This window comes from Sorex fumeus, unplaced genomic scaffold, assembly GCF_029834395.1.
Source record: "Sorex fumeus unplaced genomic scaffold, SorFum_2.1 ptg000044l, whole genome shotgun sequence".
Classification (NCBI taxonomy): Eukaryota; Metazoa; Chordata; class Mammalia; order Eulipotyphla; family Soricidae; genus Sorex; species Sorex fumeus.
Window position 1 is genome coordinate 22002652 of NW_026606101.1, and position 21758 is coordinate 22024409.

At 52.6% G+C, this 21758-nt stretch overlaps 1 protein-coding gene across 1 annotated transcript in view; it reads right to left on the reverse strand.

Moving 5' to 3' along the window:
* Positions 1 to 423: 423 nt before the first annotated feature.
* Positions 424 to 21758, reverse strand: part of RASSF2 (Ras association domain family member 2) — a 47708-nt gene continuing 26373 nt past the window's right edge. The window contains exons 2-11 of the mRNA XM_056121837.1: positions 20005 to 20095; positions 16637 to 16712; positions 11250 to 11401; positions 8361 to 8449; positions 6092 to 6252; positions 5469 to 5570; positions 4475 to 4526; positions 3766 to 3887; positions 1874 to 1971; positions 424 to 577 (exon numbers count right to left, since the gene is read on the reverse strand). Of these exons, the coding sequence (XP_055977812.1) occupies positions 508 to 577; positions 1874 to 1971; positions 3766 to 3887; positions 4475 to 4526; positions 5469 to 5570; positions 6092 to 6252; positions 8361 to 8449; positions 11250 to 11401; positions 16637 to 16712; positions 20005 to 20063 (981 nt within the window). The 5' untranslated portion in view covers positions 20064 to 20095 and the 3' untranslated portion in view covers positions 424 to 507. The remainder of the gene's footprint in view (positions 578 to 1873; positions 1972 to 3765; positions 3888 to 4474; positions 4527 to 5468; positions 5571 to 6091; positions 6253 to 8360; positions 8450 to 11249; positions 11402 to 16636; positions 16713 to 20004; positions 20096 to 21758) is intronic.

Here is a 21758-nt window from a genome sequence, read left to right on the forward strand (position 1 = left end):
GTCGGAGGTATCTCTGTCTGCAAAAGGTGAGCTGTCAAGACACAGGGGGCTGCTCCCTGGCACTCAAGGGAAGGATACATCACCTCAGCTGAACCCCCACAGAGCGGTGACAGCTCCGGGAAGCAGCCTTGATGCTGGTTACTTGGAATTTCATCATCAGTGAAAACATCCAGGTGGGCACGCAGACATGAGCTGTGCACATGTATGTACATATGTGTGCAGCCCACATGCACGCACACACACGCGCGCGCACACACACACACACACACACACACACACACACACACTTTAGGTCTGCCTTATAACAAAACTTGAAGTCCTTGTAAAGTCCTGGTAAGTGCAGAGAAGGAGGGTGGGACTCCGAGGTGGGCCGGCTCTGCTGCGTTTTCCCTTGGAGGGGAGCGGTGAGCTAGAGTCATTTGTGCTGGAAGGGCCGAGCCCAGCGTCCTGTGGGTTTCTCCTAGCAGAGACGGCCCCAGTGGTCCCAGATCCCCTCCTGCGGTCGGCTCAGATAGTTTCTGGGGTCTCTGATATCTCCTCCAGCCTCTGCCGAATCATTAGCCGGAGCACGGTGTACCTGGGGACAGGAATCACTTCAGCCGAGCAGGAAACAACACACTCCCCATCCCAGCCCCCCGGACACTCCCATCGGTGCGGACGGGCTGCCCTGACCCTCGGCGCTGCTCGTGGGCCAGCCCACGTGGGTTAGCCATGGTGCTGCCTGTGTTCGTTTCCACAGCAGGATGAACGCCAGCTGCAGAGAGCAAATCCAAACTGTGTGTCGGGAGAGGGTGGACGAGTAACCACCTCAGAGGGCTCCGTGGACTGAACACTGCATCAGGCCCTGCCCACGGCATCTCTTAGGTGCAGAATATACTAGACCACAGGACACGCTACTATTAGACCATCTGCCTCCAATAAGAGCAACTCCGTGTGGTCCCACCTCACCGCAACACCTGCCCTTGAAGAGGCTGAACATGGAGGACCAGGCACGGGGACCCAGGGACTGCCAGCGAGTGAAGTTTCATCTCTTTTCCCGGGATAAGCATCCTCTGAGCTCTATATTGAGCTCTATGACGATCTTGGTGTTGGGGACTTGGCACAGCATGGCACATGATATTTGTAGTGTCTGGCACCAGCTAAGTGTCAAATAAATGAAACCCCGCCTTTCCAGACATGATCGCCCAAAAATCAAATATAGTTTTGTTTTTTTCTCTCTCATCCTCTTCCGCCAAAAGTCAATCAACTTATCTGTCATATCCATGAAATACAATCTAATATATGTATACATATATATGTGTTTGTATATATACATATATATATGTATAATTCTTCCCTAAGAAAGGCTTTTAACTCAAGAACACCTAAGTAGAAATGTTCAACAAAGGGCTGGAGCAATAGGACAGCAGAAGGCACCTGCCTTGCATGTAGCCTATCCAGGTTCAATCCCTGGCATCCCATATAGTCCCTGAGACCTGCCAAGAGTAATCCCTGAGCACAGAGCCTGGTATAAGTCCTCAGCACCACTGAGGGTTTCCCCCCCTCAAAAAAAAAAAAAGAGTGTTCAACAGGGAGGAGGAAAGGTTTCAGAGGTTAGGGGCTCTTTCTACTGTTCCAGCTCACAGGAGCTTCTGGAAATCCCCCAGGATATTTTTTTTGTCTTGCACTAAGGGTCTATAACACAAAAGAGTGACCACTCCCATGTGGGATACAGGCTAACCAATGGGATCTCCTCTGAAAAATCCCAAGAGCTAGGTCCCAGAGGCAATTTTTCTATCAAAGGGCTGACACACACACACACACACACACACACACACACACACACACACACACACGGACCCCAGAAAGACATCCAACAGCAGCAGGGGCTTACTTGCGCATCAGCTTCTTAACTTCTCGGTCTTCTTCCTCCTGGAGCTTCTGAATGAAGCTTTTCAGGACGGGCATCTCAAATTTAATGTACTGTGCCACCTGGAGAGGAAGAAGAAGTCTGTCTAGGACATGTCTGAACATCCCAGAATGATGTTCGAACTTTCTGGCACATCTCTTGCAATAGGTACAAAGCTGTGAAAAATCTACTCTGCACTCATCCAGGATTTCCTCAAAAGCAGGAGACCAAGCCTGATTCTTCAGGAGGCCAGAGGGAGTAGAGCCGAGCGCTCTCAGTCCAAGACCAAAGCCTGGGCATGAGCTTTCTCTTGATCCAGGGAAGCAAAGAGAGAGATCAGAACCCATAACAGTCAAACTACTGTTCCTCTGGAATGTTCAGAACTCGTGGCTGAGAATGATGATTTGCCTTTCTAAGTTTCAGCCAGGCCTCCAAAATGTGAAGGCCGACCTGACTTCAATCCCGAGCCTCTGAGGAAGGCTCTGTGTGAGCCGAGGTTAACCACCCCCACCCTTCTCTACCCACCTGTTATCACTGTTCACTGTTACCCCTTGTTCATCGATTTACTCGAGGGGCGCTAGTAATGTCTCTATACCTCCCAGCTCTGAGATTTTAGCAGCCTCTCCTTACTCGTCTTTCCCAACGACTGGTGGCTCCTTCAGGGTCAGGGGAATGAGACCTGTTATCATTACTGTTTTTGGCATATTGAATACAACCACGGGTAGCTTGCCAGGCTCTGCCCGCGTGGGCAGGATACTCTCGGTAGCTTGCTGGGCTCTCCTATGATTTGTTGCCTAATGTCTGAACCCCATCAAATATGGTGTGGTAATTATGAAAATGGGAAGGAAGTGTCTTATGATGTGTCTGGCAAGTGGTCTGGAGCATGGCGGTGGTTGGGTAATGGAGGTCGGCTGCCGGGGCTGGGTCCCTTGGGGCGGGAAGGGCTCTCACCCACCCCACTCTGGGGAGCCCCGAGTGAAAAGAGTCTGGTGTGGATTCCCTCCCCACCCCAGTCTTCTTATGTTTCCCCACCCTGTTCCTGCTGGGCTTGGCTATGGCACTTGCTCTGGCCAGTGGGGTGGGTCTTGGCCTTTGGCCATTGAAACGGGAATTGCCTCATTCTACAACGATACAAGTTACATCCGAGTGGATGCTACCAACAGATTCAGTGGAATTGGGTCTGGCTGACGGACGGCATGCAAGCCAGCATCCTATAAGAACCATGTCCCCAGACATCCCTGTCCTGGGCGCCTGACTCTCAGAATGGCCACACAAGGCAGACCTGACTTCAGCCCCCAGCCTGCAGACACCCAGCACAGCAGTCAACATTTGGTATTGTCCGTGATTCCATTTGGGGGATGTTTAACTGTAGGCAAAACTGATGGATACCTCTCACCACTCAGCTCATGTCCTCCATCCAAGGCAAGAGGAAACTTATCTTAGGCTGCTCACTTCCAGGAGTGGCTAAAGAGAGGGACTGCAAACCCTTAGCCTGTTAGGAGCTGGAGTGAAAGTACAGTGGGGAGCGTGTTTGCCTTACATGCAGCTGACCCGGGTTCGATCCCCAGCATCCCATAGGGTCCCCCAAGCACCGCCAGGAGTAACCCCTGAGCATTGCTGGGGATCTGAATGGCCTCAAGAAATCTCTCCCTTCCACTACGTGCCCAAGCACCCTGCCCGCCTCTCTTGTGGACACACCCTTATCCCCGTCTTCCTTATCCCCACCCTCACCCCTATTTATTCTCCTGGACCCGCAGTCATCACTGCTTCAAGAAACCCAGGGACCGCAAGAAGGGCAGAGCAGGAGACCAGATGCCCCTAAGCTGTGCGCCCCGGCCCTTCTCCCAAAGACAGACCCCTGACCAGAAGACACTCACGTCATAGGTAACTTCTTCCACCTGGTCCTTCTCCATGAGGAAGACTTTGGAGACCTGCTCACAGGGGCCCTGCAGGATCCGGGCGATCAGCGGGTAGTCCGTGTTCTTCAGCTTCTGTTTCTCTGGGACACACACACACAGCCGGGGCAGCCTGAGGCCTTGCTCGCTGTACGGCCTAGACAACTCAGAGGCCCAGCGTGACCAGACACCTCCGCAGCTATGACCAGACTGATTTTTCATTGAGCAGTGATTAGAGAGGCTTTCCTCTGCTTGTTAGTTTTTTAGGGCCACACCGGAAGTGCTCAGAGATCACTCCTGGTGGTGTTCAGGGGACCGTATGGGGTGCTGGGGATCAGCTGCATGCAAGACAAGTGCCTTGCCTGCTGTACTACCTGCTCTCCAGCCCCCTTCAGAGGCCTTCTTAGAAGCAATAGTCTGCCCCTCCGTCACCCCAACGCCAGCACTGTGCCTCACCCCCCTTGGAAGAGGCCACAGTGAAGGACAGCTTCCAGCCACCTCTAGAGAAGCCAGCTCCATTGTTGAGAGGTGTTCGGTAATAAGACTTCTTGAGTGACCCTCTGTGACATTTCCTAGCCTCGGGGGTAAAGAACCTCTGGAAGCATCCAAGACTGAATGAGGCAGAAGGCATCTCTAACCTACCATTTCGAGCAAACTAACCCCTTCCAAGTGCAGCGTTCTTGGGACTTACCCCCACTGGTGTGGACCACGTACAAGGCGAATTCCTCTGCCGAATTCTCAATCTGTATCAGGAGCCAGAGATACTCATTGAGAGCTTGTGCTCGTACATGCTAACCTTGCGCCCTCCTCACACCACCCCCGTTTGCTTGGGAGAGGGAGTGTTTTGGAGCACATCCTGAAGTGCTCAGGGCCTACTTCTGGCTCTGTGCTCAGGAATCACTCCATACATGGTGTCACCACACATGGTGCCAGCAGCACCGGAGAGCCCTCCTGCACTCTCTCTCCTGCCCACTGTGTTCTGCCCAAGGGCTCCCTCGCCTGCTTTTTTTTTTTAACCGAATCACGGTGAGATACAGTTACAAGCTTTCATGTTTGAGTTTCAGTCATACAATGATTGAACACCCATCCCTCCACCAGTGCACATTCTCCACCACCAATGTCCCCAGTATACCCCCCTTTCCAACCCTCCCCCTGCCTCCATGGCAGACAATTTCCTCCATACTCCCTCTCTTCTCTTGGGCATTATGGTGTGCGATACAGATACTGAGAGGTTATCATGTTTGTTCCTTTATCTACTTTCAGCACATATCTCCCATCCTGAACAATCCTTCCAACCATCACTGTCTTAATGATCCCTTCTCTATCCCAGCTGCCTTCTCCCCCAGCTCATGGGGCAGGCTTCCAACTATGGGACAATCTTCCTGGCCCTTGTGTCTACTGTCCTGGGGTGTCAGTCTCAGGTTATTTTATACTCCACAAATGACTACAGTCCTTCTATGTCTGCCCCTCTCTTCCTGACTCATTTCACTTAGCCTGAGTATCCCCCGTTTTCTGCCCTGGAATACCTGCCTCAGGTAGGACCTTGCTTTCCTAATGCTCCCAGTCGTAACGCCTTGCCCGGAGAAGCCAGAGCTTAGGACCTCCAGACCCTCCACGTTGCCCTCACCCCACACTTCCCCGAGCCCCCACTGGGTCACTCCCTGGGGTTCCTGGAGCGAACGTGCCTTGAATTTGTTGAGCAGCAGCTTGAGGACCTGTGGGGTGCTCATGGTACTGTTGATGCGCACGTTGGTGACGGAACCGTAGGCCGGCGTGAACACGGACGTCTGCAAGACGGGGGTCATGAGATGCACTGTTCCCGGGAGCCGCAGGCTGGGCCCTGAGCCCCCACTAAGGGACACTAGAGGGGGGCAGACTGGGGAAGGCCAGTGGGACAGAGAGGGGCAGGCTTCTCCAAGGAGCCTCTGGGCGGCCCGGTGACTGGTGCCCCCAAACACACGCTTCCTCCTGGAGTCACACTCAGGGGGGACACAGGGTCAGCAGGCAGGGGGGCATGTGCTCAGCGCTCAACACCCCCAGGCTGGGTCCCACCACTCTGCCTCAGGGGCAGCCGTGAGCTCGAGCAGGGACAGGGTTGAGAAGATGAGGGGTGCCTATGGGTCCCCCACACCTGGAGGGCTGCTCGGACATCCCTCATGCTTCCCAGAGCCCCCAGACCTACCACTCGCCCCTAACCCCAAGGCTGAACAGCCCGCACTTGGTTTCCCAGGTGTCTCTGACCCTCAGGTGCTGCGACCCAGGAAGGGGGCTGCCCCCTCCTCCCCAGACCCTTCCCCAGGCCCTCCACCTTGTGGTTGTAGTAATGGCCATTGATGGAGAAGCGGTGGCGTCTGATTCGCCGCTGGTCACTGGGGGTCCTCACGTTGCCGCGGCGACGCACCCCGACGTCACTCCGTGTGCGCATCAGCTGTGGGGTGTCTTCCTGTACGGGCTTCAGGCCTCTGGAGTCTGGGAGGGAGGAGGAAGATGATTCTTTTCTTTTTTTTTTCCTTTGGTGTGTGGGATATGATTTTTTTCAAAATTGAATCTCTCAGATACATGGTTACAAAGTAGCTCATGACTGAGTTTCAGTCATACCATGTTCCAATATCCGACCTTTAAGTCCTGCACAAACATTCCAGGGAGCTCGGAGAACTCCAGCTCAATGCCCTTGGCGGAAGGACAAAGAGGATTCTGTCTTCCTGGCCCCCGAGACCATCAGCGGGAGCTCCTCAGGGTTAATGCTGTGGCTCCCACTGTCTCCCCACAAGCAGGGGTATGTGGGATAGGACTTCCTGTTTGGAGCTGGGGAGTGGGGACATAGTGTCCATTTACTGAGACATATCCAAGGAAGCGTTCCCTGCACAGGCCTGGGAGCCAGGGCTAAGGCCAAGGCCCAATTCATCATTCTCTGTGACTCACTTTTCTTATCTTTAAAATGGGGAGAGAAACCCGAGAGATCATGAGATCATGCAGCCTGTAGGGCTCCTGTCTTGCACACGGCCAACCTGGGATCAATCCCTGGCATTCCATATGGTCCCAGAGCCTGGGCAGGAGTAATCCCTGAGCACAAAGTTAGGAGTTAGCATTGAGAACCACCTAGTGTGGCCCAAACCTCCCCCCACTAAATAAATAAATAAATTTGGGCATCTAGGAGCCAGGGAGATAGATAGTTAGTTCAGTGAGCTGGAAATGTGCTTCACATGTTAGAAACCCAGGTTTAATCCCCAGTGCTACTTGGTCCCCCAAACACAGCCAGGAGTCACCCCCACATGACAAATCCTGACTAGCCTCTGAGTATCACCAGGTGTGGCCCTCAAAGAACCCCCAAAAGAAGAAGAAGAAGAAAAGAGAGACTAAAAGCACCCACCTCATAGGGTCATTGTGAGGATTGAGTGAATTCATTGGGATAAAGCACTCGGAACAGTGCCTGGCACGGGATAAACATGATCTCAGGACTTGGAAGATTTTGCAAACTCACAAATGCACAGGGCGAAAACTAACGTCCAGGCAACTCTGCTGGAAAGAATCCTGCAGACACTGACAGATGGGTGAGTTGACATGTGTCTCGCTAGGTCACCTACTGCAACTTTGCCCATCATAGGAAAGAGCAGATGCCACTTTGCAGTCTGGCCATTGGGAGCCAGGAGATACGTCGTCGTTTTTCCAAATGGTGGGCACGGCCCCGGTGCCAGGGTTCAGATGCCCTCTGTAGGTTTGTATGGACCAATGGCCACGACAAATAGAGAGGAAGAGGGATGTGCAGGATATTATAGCACAGAAAGAGAAAGAGGAAGGAGAAAAATGATACTCAGCCTGAAAGACATATTGGCATGTGTGGGCTTAGGTCAGTACAGAATTCCTTCTTGGGCGAGGGGCCTTCATCAGCTCCTCGGGAGAGACTGGGCAGAAAGTGGGAAGAGCAGGGGAAAAACTGAGGGTTTTGTTTTATTGAGGGGGGGTGGTTTGGGCAATACCTGCTGGTGCTGGAGGTGGGGGTGGGGACGACTCAAGATTCTGCGGTTGGAAGTCGCCCCTGGCAGTGCTATAGGGAGAATGCAGAGCTAAGAATCAAGTCCAGACCGCATGGAGAGCAAGCATGTGCTCAGACCCTTTGGGCCGTCTCCCCATCCTGGTTCTTTCTGCCACTCATTCTCTGCTGCTGCTGCAGTGCTCATGGGTCACAGAGCTCCCCTCTGGTGCTCACTGCAGGGCTCTGTGTGGTGCTCACACACATGCTCGCTGGGGGGGGGGGGTCACACTCCTAGCTGTGGTGATCACATATGCCTGACTATGCGTCAGAGGACACACACTCTATTGTGATGCCAACAGCTCCAGACAGCAAAGAGAACCCAAAGTGTGTATGTGGGTGGACCAGGGATCGAACTCAGGGCCTCACTCTTGCTAGGCAGGTACTTTCACAGCCACGGAGCCCTCCTGCCAGGCCTTAGAGTGCACTCTTTTCTGCCCCCTTTGCATTTTGAACCCTGTGGGGTTTATTTATTGAGCAGATAAGCAACAGGAGACATGGACGCCACCAATCCTTGCGCCGCTGTCGCCCGACTCAAGGGCTGTACCTGTTGGACTCAGTTTCTCCTCACTCTCAGCCGGCGCGTCCACCTCCGAGATCTGAATGTCAGGCATGGTGAGGGGCTTCAGGATGGTGCTGCGGGAGGGGAGAAAACCTGGTGAGCCCTGGGGAAGGAGGCCCAGCCCCGAGCCCCCCTCACTCCTGTGTTCCCCAGTGCCAACGTGCACCTGGCCTCGAGGGGGGTGGGGGGCTGTGCTGAGTGCCAGTGAGGCTGGCCCAGCTCCCCTGCTGAGCACCGGGCAGGGGTGGGGATCTAGAGGGAGAGTCTGATTCGATAAGTCTGCAGGACCCCAGCCCCCCAACCCATCCAACCCAGGGCCGAGCAGAACAAAGAAGAAAACCGGCAGCTCTGTTAAGCCTGGGGTTGGTTCTAGAGCTGACTTGGAATCCCCTTGTCACAGTCATTCACTGCTCAGCACGGGATTCCCGCTCCAACCGTTTCTGCTGGAGGAGGGGCTCAAGATGCTTCTGGCATCTGAAGGGACAGGAACGGCGATTACTCGGGCTCACAGGGGGCCGGGGAGCACTGGAAGAGGTGCTGGGGACAGTGAGCTCAGGTCAGGGGAATGAAGCCCCCAACAACACTGGAAACGGGTAACCCCAAGCAGCCTGAGCTGACCGGGGTTTGGCCTGGCCCACTGGCGAAGAACTGCTCTAAGTCGAAAGGACGCAGCCTCCAGAGAGGTGAGTCCCACTGAGCTAGTTAGCACCATCCAGGAGGAGGATGAGGGGGCCCTTCCGGGAGCCAGCGCAGAGACGCCCCATGCTGGGCAGTTCTGGGCGTGGGTAATCTGGGAGCTGCAGACGGTACAGCGGGCAGGTATGTGCTTGCCTCACACACAGTCCACCTGGACCCTGTGGATCTCCTGCACCCGACAGACACCCCCGAGCCCACCAGGAGTAAGGTCTGAGCGCAGAGGCAGGAGCAAAACATGAGCACCAACTGGGTAACCCCCCAAAATTTTTTTCCAAAAAAGCTGGTAAGTCTGAAGAAACTTCCTCTCACGGAAGAGGGACTTTCGGAGCCCCTGTATGGGGACAGCTGGGGAACCTGGGAAATGGGGCCACTTGGCAGCTACCATACGTTGAAACCAGGCTCCGTGCCCTTACGAACACAGCGGCCCAACTGCCACCGGAAAACATGACTCACCATCCCCACACTTTCCCTAAAGGCGTTTGCAGGGTTCAAGAACCGGCCCAGCCTGCGGCTACAGGGTAGGGAGAGGAACCCAGCGTGGCCGGGAAGGGGCCCCTGGCAGGCCCGGCCAGGGGCTACGGGGCGGGCTGCAACTTCAGTAATCATCTCTCTTCGGAACAGCATGTCCTATTGCCGGGCGGGGGGCTGGGCCCCTTGGAACTCAGCAGAGCCAAAGCACGAAGCCGGCCAAGTGAGAAGCAGCCAGAGAAAAAGCCGGGGCCAGCAACCGCATCCAGGGGGAGGGCAGGGGTGCCCGCCTTCATCTCCCGGGAGGAGTCCGGCCAGCTCCCGGCCTGGACCACAGAATCCGTTTCTCACCACTGGAGGGAGAGACTTGACTAGGGGGTTGAAGGCGATATTTAGAGTGGCCATCAAAACGGGGCTGGGCTCTCCTCTAAAACACCCCTGTGGTTGGGGCCGCGGGCAGCACCCCAGGCTCTGTGCACCCTTCCGGGCTGGGCTGGCCTCAGAAGTTTCTGGAAGCTAAACACTGATGCTGGGGGAAGAGGCGAGCAAGTCTCACGCCAGGCAGGCAGCTACTCATGGGGCAGCAGGGAAGGCAGGAATCGGGCTCGTCCTCTCTGACCTGCCAGCGGAGACTCGGAGGACAGAACCTTCCAGATGCCTGACCAGCACATGCCCTCCCACCCCCCAACTCCCGGCCCCTGGCTGACCCCCTTAGTTGGCACAGAGCTGACATTCCTTTCCCTCTTCCTCGTCCCCCCAGGCCCAGAGAGCTGGTTCGGAAGGTTTCTGCCCTCCCGGTCTGTGGCACAGGATTGTCCTGTGAGAAGGGGCCCAGCAGGAAGGCCCTGGGTGTTGGGGTACCCCACCCATCATCTGCAAACAGGGCCTGGCGAACTGCTGGTCCCCCCCCTCCACACACACACACACACATACACACACACACACACACACACACATTTGGCTCCCGGGGCTGGAGCGATAGCATAGCAGGTAGGGTGTTTGCCTTGCACACAGCCAACCCCCGCATCCCATATGGTCCCCCAAGCACCACCAGGGGTAATTTTCATTTCATTTCATTTCATCATCCTGTTAATCGTCGATTGCCTCGAGCAGGCCCCAGTAACGTCTCTTTCATCCTAGCCCTGAGATTATATTCACGGCTCTTTAGGAGAATGAGACCCATCATTGTTACTGGTATTTGGCATATTTGGTAGGCCACGGGGAGTTTGCCAGACTCTGCCCTGTGGGCAGGCTACATTCGATAGCCTGCAAGTTTGTCCAAAGTAGGAATGAGATAATAAGATGTCATAAAGAAAAGTTCTGATAAAATGTCGCGCGGGCGCGAATGCAGCCGCGCGGTTCCGGGATCTGGGTAATTGCTGAGTGCAAAATCAGGAGTGACCCCTGTGCATTGCCGGATATGACCAAAAAATAAATCTATGGTTCCCATGGGCACCCATGATTCCCTCTCACACTCAGTGTCTCCTCTTCTTGCTCTGTCACAGTTCCTCTGGAGACAGGCACAAAAATAGGGTGAGGCCCACAGTCAGTGCCCAGACCCCAGCTCCCCATCTCAGAGGCAACAGGGCACAGGCACCAGGTTCAAGGCCCGCGGAGAGAAGTTCAAGGCTGATCTGCCTAAGGACACCCAGAGGCTGGGCCCGCACCCCCACCACCCCCACCCCCGCCCAGCCCGTCACCCGCACTCACCTCTGTGCCCCTAAGTTGCAGCCCGAGTGCCAGGAAGAGGAGGAGGGGGGCGGGCGGATGCGCTCGTGGTCGTCCTGCATCTGGAGGCGGATGGGCCGGCGCAGCCCCCAGGAGATGTTCAGCAGCCCCTCCACGATGAACTCGTCCTCCTCCTGCCGCAGAGCAAACACGCTGCACCCCCACCACAAGCCAGTGCCACCCTGTGATGGGTCCTGGCTGAGCACACCAAGGTAGGGTCACAGGGCAGGCGGCAGCCACACCCCAGCGGGGAGACATGGCCCTGGAGCCCCTGAGGCTGACCTGATAGGCCAGCGCCAAAGCGGCCTGGAAATGCAAATGCGCAGGCGCCATCAGGAAAAGCTCTTTAGGCCCCGAGAGACTAGCCAGGAGGCACCTGCCCTGCAAGAGGCAAACCCAGGAAGGAGGGAAGGAGGGAGGGAAAGAAGGAAGGAAATAAAAAAGGAAAAAGGAAGTCGAAAGGAAGAAGGAAGGAAGGAAGGAAGGAAGGAAGGAAGGAAGGAAGGAAGGAAGGAAAAAGGAAGACAAAAGGAAGGAAGGAAGGAAGGAAGGAAGGAAGGAAGGAAGGAAGGAAGGAAGGAAGGAAGGAAGGAAGGAAGGAAGGAGGGAGGGAGGGAGGGAGGGAGGGAGGGAGGGAGGGAGGGAGGGAAATAAGGTGAAGGAAGGAGGGGGTAGGAAGGGGAAGGAAGGAAGGGAGGAAGGGGGAGAGGGAAAGAGGGAAGGAAGGAGAGAAGGAAGGAAATAAAGGAAAGAGGAAGGAAGGAAGGAAGGAAGGAAGGAAGGAAGGAAGGAAGGAAGGAAGGAAGGAAGGAAGAAGGAAGGGAGGGAGGGAGAGAGGGAGTAAAGGAAAGAAGGAAGGGAGGGAAGGAGGGAGGAAGAAAGTAAAGAAGAAAAAGGAAGAAGAAAATATGCTAGAATTTATAGAGTATTCTGTTACAAGAGTTCAAAAATTAAACAACGGGAACAGAGAGATCGTACAGCAGTAAAGGCACTTGCCTTGCATGAAATTGACCCCAGTTCAATAACAGACACCACAAATGGGCCCCTGAGCACAGAGCAAGGAGTAAGCCGGGAGCACTGCCAGTATGGCCCAACCTCCCTCTCCCACACAGTTTATCTTTATACTAGATGACTTTCAAGAAATAACAGACACCATCTCTTAAAGCGAGACTGGCCTTGCTGACAGAAACAAGGACTCAGCTCTTGAATGAGCTTCTTGCCCTCCCCGCAGTGGAGAGCTCCGTGTCTGTGAGTCTGTTTAGCATCTGACAGGCTGCTGGGAGGAAATTCAAAGCATCCTCCCTCTGTTTGTGCAGTAAGGAACCACCTAGCATCCCTAGCAGATTAACTGTTCCTCTAGAGAGGGTGTCAGGGGAAGAAAGAGGTGTGAAATGATCATGAGTTGGGATTTGCCGTATAATTCAGATTTCCTTGTGGGAGGGGTTGTCTGACTCAGCGGTGCTCTGGGGATTATGTGGTGTCCAGGAACCTCGGGTTCCAGCACACAAAACAGTGCTCCAGCCCTTAACCACACAACTTCGCAGAGTTTCTAATGAGTGAGTGGGGGAGATTACCACTCTCTGAGCTGTCATCTATAAATAAACCCTGCAAGAAACCCAAATTTACACTCCAGGGTTGCTGACTGATGAGAAGTTAAATGTGAAATCCTTCTAAAAGGCCTGAACATTCACACTCACTGCATTTGTGAGCGTGAATCGCTTTCATCATCAAGCATCTTAAGAATTTATTCTGTGGGGCTGCTCCCCTGGTAAGTACAACTGTAGTAATGAAGTCTACCCATCAATCATACTGAAAACATCTTTAAGTGAGAAAATACGGAGATTTCATTATTTAATGGCAAGACAGACCACAACTAGGAAGTCACCTGAAAGAGTGGCCCCAGGCAGAGGTCCAGAGCACTTTTACAGGACTTTTTCTGGCAATCTAACAAACAGTAGGACAAAGAGCAGAGCAAGACAATGGGGTTTTCTTGATTGGCTTTATCGTGATGATACACTTGGGGACACTGAGGCAGGAGGGACACTGCACAGGACTGTGAGGAGGTCCTCGCTGGGAAAATCTCTGGTGGATACATTCTGTTTGGGTCCTGTAGACGTTTATTAACCTACTAATTGTTCTTTGGACCCACTCCCCTTCCCACCTAGGTAGCAGGCAGGTGGGGGTCCTTCTGGTCTGCTCTGGTCAGCATTATGATTTATGACCTATTCACAGCCCAGCTCCCCCACGGGCCACTCAGACCTCCTGCCCCCGGTTGCCTCCCTGGTAACTGTACTTAGTGACCTGCTTTTGCTTCTAACTTTCCCATCACTGCATCAATACATCAAGAGAAGGCATTTCCTAATGCAAAGGAGCACTGGGGAGCACAGTGAAACTGCAATCTAACCCTTACATATCACACTAAAATTTTGCTACTATCAGTCACTCATCTGCAGAAGCTTTGAGGAAAATCTCTAAAAAGGTCTAGCACTCTTTACAATAGCCAGAATCTGGAAAAAACCTGAGTGCCCAAGAACAGGTGACTGGTTAAAGAAACTTTGGTACATCTACACAATGGAGTACTATGTAGCTGTTAGAAAAGATGAAGTCATGAAATTTACATACCAGTGGTACTACATGGAAAGTATCATGTTAAGCGAAATGAGTCAGAAAGAGAGGGATAGACATAGAAAGATTGCATTCATCTGGGGAACATAAAATAGCAAAATAGGAGACTAACACCCAAGAGTGGCTGAGATTACTACCAGGAGGTTTGCTCCATGGCTTGGAGGCCAGCCACACATGCTAGGGGACAAGGGAGCTCAGACAGAGAAGGAAGCACCAAATAAAGGGTGTTGGGAGGATCCTCCCAGGATGGGAGAAGCATGCTGAAAGTAGACTATACACCCAACATGACTGTCACTCAATGCCTCTTTTGCAAACCACAACACCCAAAAGGAGAGAGAACAAAAGGGAATGCCCTGCCACAGAGGCAGGGTGGGATGGGGGGGGCTGGGGTGGGGGAGGGATACTGGGATCTGTGGTGGTGGAAAATGGGCACTGGTGGAGGATTGGGTATTTGATCATTATATAATTGAAACCCAAGCACAAAATTTGTAAGTCTACAACTGTACTTCATGGTGTTTCACTAATAAAAATTAAAAATAAATAAATAAATAAAAAGGGCTAGCACGAGCTGTGCTTGCATGGCAAGAACGTCTAGCCTGCCCACCCATCCACAGCAAAATGTCCCCCACCATGCCAGGCACTTGGTCCCGCTGTGCTCCTGCCCACCGCTGCCCTGTCCAGCCTGACACCTTCCCTCGCATACACATGCAGCGTTTTGATAATTATTGATTTTCAATGTAAAAATAATTAAATAAATAGGGCCAGCACTAGAACCATAGTCCGGCAGGTAAGGCACTTGCCTCGCACACAGCGAACCCAAGCTCGATCCCCGGCATCCCATATGGTCCCCTAAACCCTCCAAGAGGGATTCCTGAGTGCAGAGCCAGGAGTAAGCCCTGAGTATTGCCAGTTGTGGAACACACACACACACACACATACACACACACAAAGATTAAAAAATATTTATTTATTTATTTGCTTTTTGGGTCACACCCAGCGATGTTCAGGGGTTACTCCTGGCTCTGCACTCAGGAATTACTCCTGGCGGTACTGGGGGGACCATATGGGATGCCAGGAATTGAACTCAGCCACGTGCAAGACAAATGCCCTACCCACTTGTACTATTGCTCCAGCCCTAAAAAAAATTTTTTTTAATTAAAAGTCCAGCCCCCTTTGCAGAGTTTTGGTTTCTGAACCAAATATGGGGTCGGAAGGCCTCACCCAGCACTGCTCAGGTCTTACTCCTTGATGCGGGCTCAGTGATGACTCCTAATTGTGCTCAAGGATCTTAGATGGTACTGAGAATCAAACCAGGGCCAGCCGCATGTAAGGAGTAAACACCTTACCTGCTCTATGACCACTCCAACCCCCTAGGAGCCAAATCATCCGGCCAGGGCTCAGAGATTAGACCCAGGTCATCACCAGCTGTGTCTTCAGGCCCACGTTGTAGCTACCAATGGCCCTGGCTTGTGAATAACAACCCCATCATCATCTTTAGAGAAATGGGGAGTAAAGGGGGCAGGAGAGGCTAAAGCAACATTGGGGTTCCAGGGGTCTTGGGGAAGGATCGTTTGCATTCAGAAATAGGTCATAGACTAATGGTCCTGAAGGCTGGAACTGCATCTTAGATCACATGATTGTAGGACAGAGTCTAACTCAAAGTAAGACTTTGCCTAAGTGGAGTGATTCAAAGGATAAAGGGAAGGCCATCATGTCCCTCTGTCTCCAGCCAGAGATTAGACCCAGGTCACTGGTTTGGTAGCTGAAATTCTATCATCAGCGATCCCTCTCTGTGGATTAAATCGCCATGGCTCCCCACCCTGAAAATGAATCCAGAAGAGGCATCCGCATGCCTTCTTATCAGTCAGGAACACTTGTGTAACTTACTCCGCCAGGCTCCTCTATAACTCAGCATCTATCTGATAATGGTGTCACAGAACTGAATCCAGGATAAGTAAGCTTAGATTCAGGATGGGGGCAGGGCAGAGACAGGGGGATAAGAGAGGGCCTTTCAAGAAGGAACCCTCAGGGACCGGAGTCATAGTACAGCAGGGAGGGTGTTTGCCTTGCATGAAGCTGACTCAGGTTCGATCCCCGGCATCCAATCTGGTCCCTCCGAGCACTGCCAGGAACCCAAAAAGCTGCAATTGTAGGTCAGGGACAAGGGGCGCCCTCCAGAGCTTGTCTGCCTGCCCGGGTTGCTGCAGCAAAGGGACAAGGGCCTAAATGAATACACAATGAGCGCTGGGGAAGGTTTGACTCCCAAGCAGAGGAAGCTGCTGGTAAATCATCTCAAAGTCCTTCACAAAGTCCTTCAGACTTAACCTCACCTGGTAGGCTCATGTTAGCTCACCTGGACAGGCACTGGACTACCCCTGAACAGAAAACCTCATCTTTTGTGGAAGGAGCTGGCCACACCCAACAGTGCTCAGGGCTTGCTCCCAGCTCTGTGCTCAGGGATCACTCCTGGTGGTGCTCGGGGACCCCATGGGGAGCTGCGGATTGAAGTCGGTTTGGCTGTGTACAAGGCAAATACCATACCCAGTGGACTATCACTCCAGCCCCAGAGTTCATCATTTCTAAGAACAGAATGAGACCTGGAATCTCCTTCCAGAGAACTCCAGTGAATCCTAATGTCCGAGAGGCCTCTCATTGTGGCAGATCCCAGGGACATGGGGACAAAGACCAAACTCTCCCAGCTGGGAAGAAGCCTCTTGCAGTGTCCTGGAACTCCTCATCCTTACCTCACGGTGTCGCAGCTGCAAATTCTGGCCTTCATAGTACAAGTTATAGGTCTTCAGATGCAAGAGAAGTTCATTCCTGGAGCGTGGAGGAGGGAACAGAAGTAACATTCTCAGAGAAGCCACTTCAAATGTGGTTGTTCCCTCCTTTCCCCTGGAACCCAACTTTCAGTCACCCCAGGTTTGTCCACGTGTGTCTGGCCGCACCCAGAGTTCCATCTCCTACACCACCACCCCACCTGTCCCACCATTCCTGGATTCTCCAGGGTCAACATCAAGAATAAACACCAGTCTAGAACATCAGTGGTGCCTCAGAGATCGCACAGTGGGTAGAGCATTTGCCTTGCACGGGGCCAAACCCAGTTCGATACCCAGTATCCCTCGAGCACTGCCAGGAGCAATTCCTGAGCATTGCCAGATGTGGCCCAAAAAGAAATAAATAAGTTGAACACCAACGGAAGGAGTAACTCCAAAAAGTGGGGCAGAGCAGGTCTGCTCCAATAGTAGTCCCCAAACACAAGCTGAATGGGAAGGCCTTAGCCAGTCAGAGGCAAACACACTTCCGGCCCGCAGACGGGGCTTCTCCAGAGCCTCTCTCACTCATGCATGCTGTGTGCTGACTGACCATCAAACAGATCTTCAGTGGGGCTCAGAATCTTCAAGGCTTTGCAGAAGGTGCAAAGGGACAGGTCTGTGATCTACCGATGATGCTTCCTAGGCATGACCCGCTTGTGAGGGCAAAAGCTTTCAAGCTTCTCTCCATGGTGGAATGAGGAGAAAAAGGCAGCTCTTGCCACACAGAGGAATATTCCATAGCAACGTGATGAAGCAATGCGAGCTGCACCATATCCTCCCCCCCCCACCCCTCCCCCTCGCTGAGTCTCACAGATGCCGTGTGGAGTGAAGGAAACCAAACGCAAAAGGGCACATTGGCCAGCATGCCTGAGATGAGTTTCAGAGTGAGTGTTAGAGTTCAAGGCAGGGGTCACTCTGGTGAGGCTGACCAGAATGGGCAAGGGCTGAGGGACTTCTTTTTTTTTTTTTTTTTGGTAATTGAATCACCAGGAGATATACAATTACAAAGTTGTTTCAGTGATACAATGTTCCAACATGTGCCTTCACCAGGGTACACTTTTCAGCACCCATGTCCTCAGTTTCCACCACACCCACCCCACCAGCCTACCACTTTTCTTCTCTCTCTCTGTCTCTGTCTCTCTTTGTCTGTCTCTCTCTCTCTCTCTCTCTCTCTCTCTCTCTCTCTCTCTCGGTCTGTCTCTGTCTCTGTCTCTCTCCTCTCCCCCCACCCTTTCTGGGTATTACAGTGTACAATACAGGTACGTCACCATGTATATTCCTTTACGTCCTTTCAGCACTCAGTTTTTGTCCAGAGTGATTATTTCCAACTGCCATGGTCATAGCGGTCCCTTCTCTCTCCTAATTGCCTTTGCCCCACTGCACCCCACAAAGCTTCCAACCATGGACCAGTCCTCCTTTTAGGGTGAGCGACTTTTGGGCCCTGCCTAGAACATTTTCTTCTAGGTAATTTGAAACTTTCACCTCATTTCAAATTTAAAAAAATTAAGTCTGGAGAGATAGTAAAGCGTGTTAAAGCACTTGCCCAGGTGCAGTGGACCCCAGTTCAATCCCTGGCATCGTCACATCTGTTCCCCTGAGCCCCAGCAGGAGAAGGCCCTGAGCAACACCAACTGTGGCCCAAAAGTGGTCCCTTCCCCACCTCAGTTTTTTCAGAAGACTTTCAAAGCCTGATATCTAATCTTATTGGGGAAGGGGGCGTCCCGTGGAAGCGTAGCTCTCCTGTTGAGGAGAGAAGCCCACCAGCTCATGAGCCCTCAGCTCTCTGAGAACATGTAAGGGAATCTGAAAATGTGTTTCTAAGGGCTGGGCTGGGGCTCGAGGCAGCTGTCAGGGCCTTTTGCCTCCTCCCAGGCCAGTGAGGGGGGTGTTTGTTCTCTCTGCATCCACTCATGCAGGGGAGAAATGTGGGGTCACACCACAGGCTAAAACTGGATGAAAATGCCATCAAACCCTGACAAGTTAAACCCAGATAATTTGGAGTGATGCTAAACAAGGCAAAATGAACTCGGGAAAAATGTGACTCCAAATAACTTTAAACAAAATGTGTCTGACACTCTGGAACACGGAGATCTGAAACTAGATGGGGCCTGAAATGACTGACCGGGGGCGGGCAGGAAGTTTGGAACAGAGCTGGGAGGGCACTTGCCTTGCTCAAGGCCGACTCGGGTTTGATCCCTGGCATCCCACATGGTCCCCCAAGCACTGCCAGGACTAATGCCTAAGTGTAGGGCCAGGGTTAACCCCTGAGCATCGCTGAGCATGACAAAAACCACGCCCCAAAACAATTTTAATTAAATTTTTAGGAAAGGTTTGGAGCACATGCCTGGCATGCACAAGGTCCTGGGTTCAGTACCTGGAGCCTCCTCAGTCTTGTGAGCACCACATGTAGCCATGGTGGCCTCGAGCACTGCTGAAGAGCAATTCATTCATTCATTCATTCATTCAAGGAAAATAAAACGACTGGCCAGTAAAAATACTGGGAGTTTATCTGCTTTAGGGATGAACAGATCAGCATGATTTCAGTTCACACAACTATGTGTACTCAGCCAAGAGTTTCTAATGGATGTAAAAACAACTTTGCCAGGGCCACAGAGAAATAAGGTCCCTTGCCTTGCTCACAGCTGAGTTCAATCCCCTGAGCAACCCCAGGAGTGATCCCTGAGCATGGAGCAGCCCTGAGCACCGCTGAGTATGGTCCAAAACACCTCCTCGCTCCCCAAAAGAAAAACAAAACACTTTGCTCCAGAGGAGTTAAATACTCAGTGAAGATGAGATCATCCAAGAGATACAACCCCTGTGCTGCGCATAACCACAAATCCTCCAAATTCAAACACACACACAAAAAAAGGCAATTTAGGCTCAAATCTGAATCCTATTACATCAGCCAAAACTTGAGTTACAAGGTATTTCAGAGGTTAGAGTCACAAAACCAACCGTGTCCTCTGTACAGGGGACATCTGTTCCTAGTTCAGCCAAAAGTCAGCAGCACAGGGAGGCAGGCAGGCAGGTTTCTGATAGGAGAGGACCTAGGACCCGACCATGAGCAGTCAGCACCATCACCTCCTGGAAGCTCTCCATGACTTCAGAGTTCCAGAGTGCCATGTCTTCAAGCTGCCCTTTCCCTCACTCTGTGGCTTAGGGAGGCTCACAGGGGCAAGCTTTTACGCACAACAATGACTTGTTCTCAATAGTGCACTCAGCTGCCACTCCCACACGTGATCCCACCACTCATGTCCAGAAGACCCAGAAAAAAAGTCGGTAACAAAGGCTCTTACTTGGAAATGTATTTATCCTGTCCGCACGGGACGAGGGCAGTTGGATGACCGTAGTCCATATCTCCTTTCTCTTGTCATCAGAAGGAGAGGCCTAGATTTGAAAGGAGACAGAGGGTCAAGTCAGATGGGGCGCCGAGAAGTTCACTGAAGCTGGGCTCGGGGTGGAGTGCCAGGCTTCAAGCACTTGCTGTGCTGGATCCCCAGCACCTCGTGGTCTCCCAAGCATCACCAGAGGCAGCCCTGGAGGCCCGCGAGCAACTCCGAGGGTGACTCGTAAATCCTGGCACTGCAGGACACGAGAAGCAGCTCATCTTCGGGCCCTAGATCTGATCCCCTACCCTGACTGGCTGAATGACGGGGAAGGAGCCCTGAGCCCCAGTTGGGAGTCCCCCCCCTCTCCCCAGTAACCCAAGCCTGCCATGTAGCTCAGCAGTAAAGCACGTGCCTTGAAGGCATGAGATCTGGGTTTGATCCCCAGTACAGAAAAAAATATACATGTGTAGGCATAAAATATGCACAAAACTGGAGCTGGAGCTAATGTACACAAGGGAGGGTGTTTGCCTTGCACATGGCCGACCCGGGTTCCATCCCCAGCAGCCCATATGGTCCCCTGAGCACCGCCAGGAGGGATCCCTGAGGGCAGAGTTGGGAGTAACCCCTGAGAATCATCAGGTGTGGCCCCCGAAATCAGAAATAAAAATAACTATGCATAAAATAAATATGCATAAAATGTGTAGGAGTAAAAGGGAAGCCCATTTATATAAATAGGATACTCAGATAGATACACGTCAGGGGATCGCCGCCTTGGCACTGCTGACTTCAGGATCATTCCCTGAGTGGGGCTGGGCTGTGCACTGGAGCACATGTAGCAGTCACCTGTCCCCACCCACTAGAAGCCAGCGGCAGCATCTCAGTTAGAGTGACCCAAACCGTGGGGCCAGAGTCGTAGGACAGTGGGGAGGGGGGTTGCCTTGCATACACCTGGGTTTGATTCCTGGCACCCCATATGTTTCCCCAAGCCCACCAGGAGTAATCTGTGTGCACAGAATCAGGAGTAAATCCTGAACGACATTGGGTGTGGTCCCAAAACCACAACAACCAAAAACAAACAAACAAAACTGGGCCTCCCCAGCCGCACACGCTGGGGGAAAAGGCAGCTCAGAGAGAGAAGGGAGGACCAAATAAAGGGTGTTGGGAGGATCCTCCCAGGATGGGAGATGAGTGCTGAGAGTAGATTTTAGACTGAACATGATTGCCACTCAATGCCTCTGTTGCAAACCACAGCAACCAAAAGGAGAGAGAGAACAAGGGGGAATGCCCTGTCACACAGGTAGGGTGGGATGGGGGGATGGGGGGTGGGAGGGATACTGGGATTAGTGATGGTGGAGAATGGGAACTGGTGGAGGGATGGGTACTCGATCACTGTATAACTGAAACCCAAGCACAAAAATTTGTAAGTCTACAACTGTACGTCATATTGTTTCACTAATAAAAATCTAAAGGAAAAAAAAAAACTGGGCCTCCCTGGGCCTGGGGCTGGCTCAGCCAGCAAGTGTCTGCCTTGTAAACGTGAGGCCCTGGGGGGTAGAGAACCAGCCTGGTGTGCTGGAGATAGCAGGGTCTACCCCCACCCCACTCCAGCTCCACAACAACAGGTTCCTTCACTGGCACGCCACCACTTTGTGTGAGCACCACAACTGAGTGTACAACCCCCAACACCAAGACAACATAGCAACAAAATAAAAGGCAACACA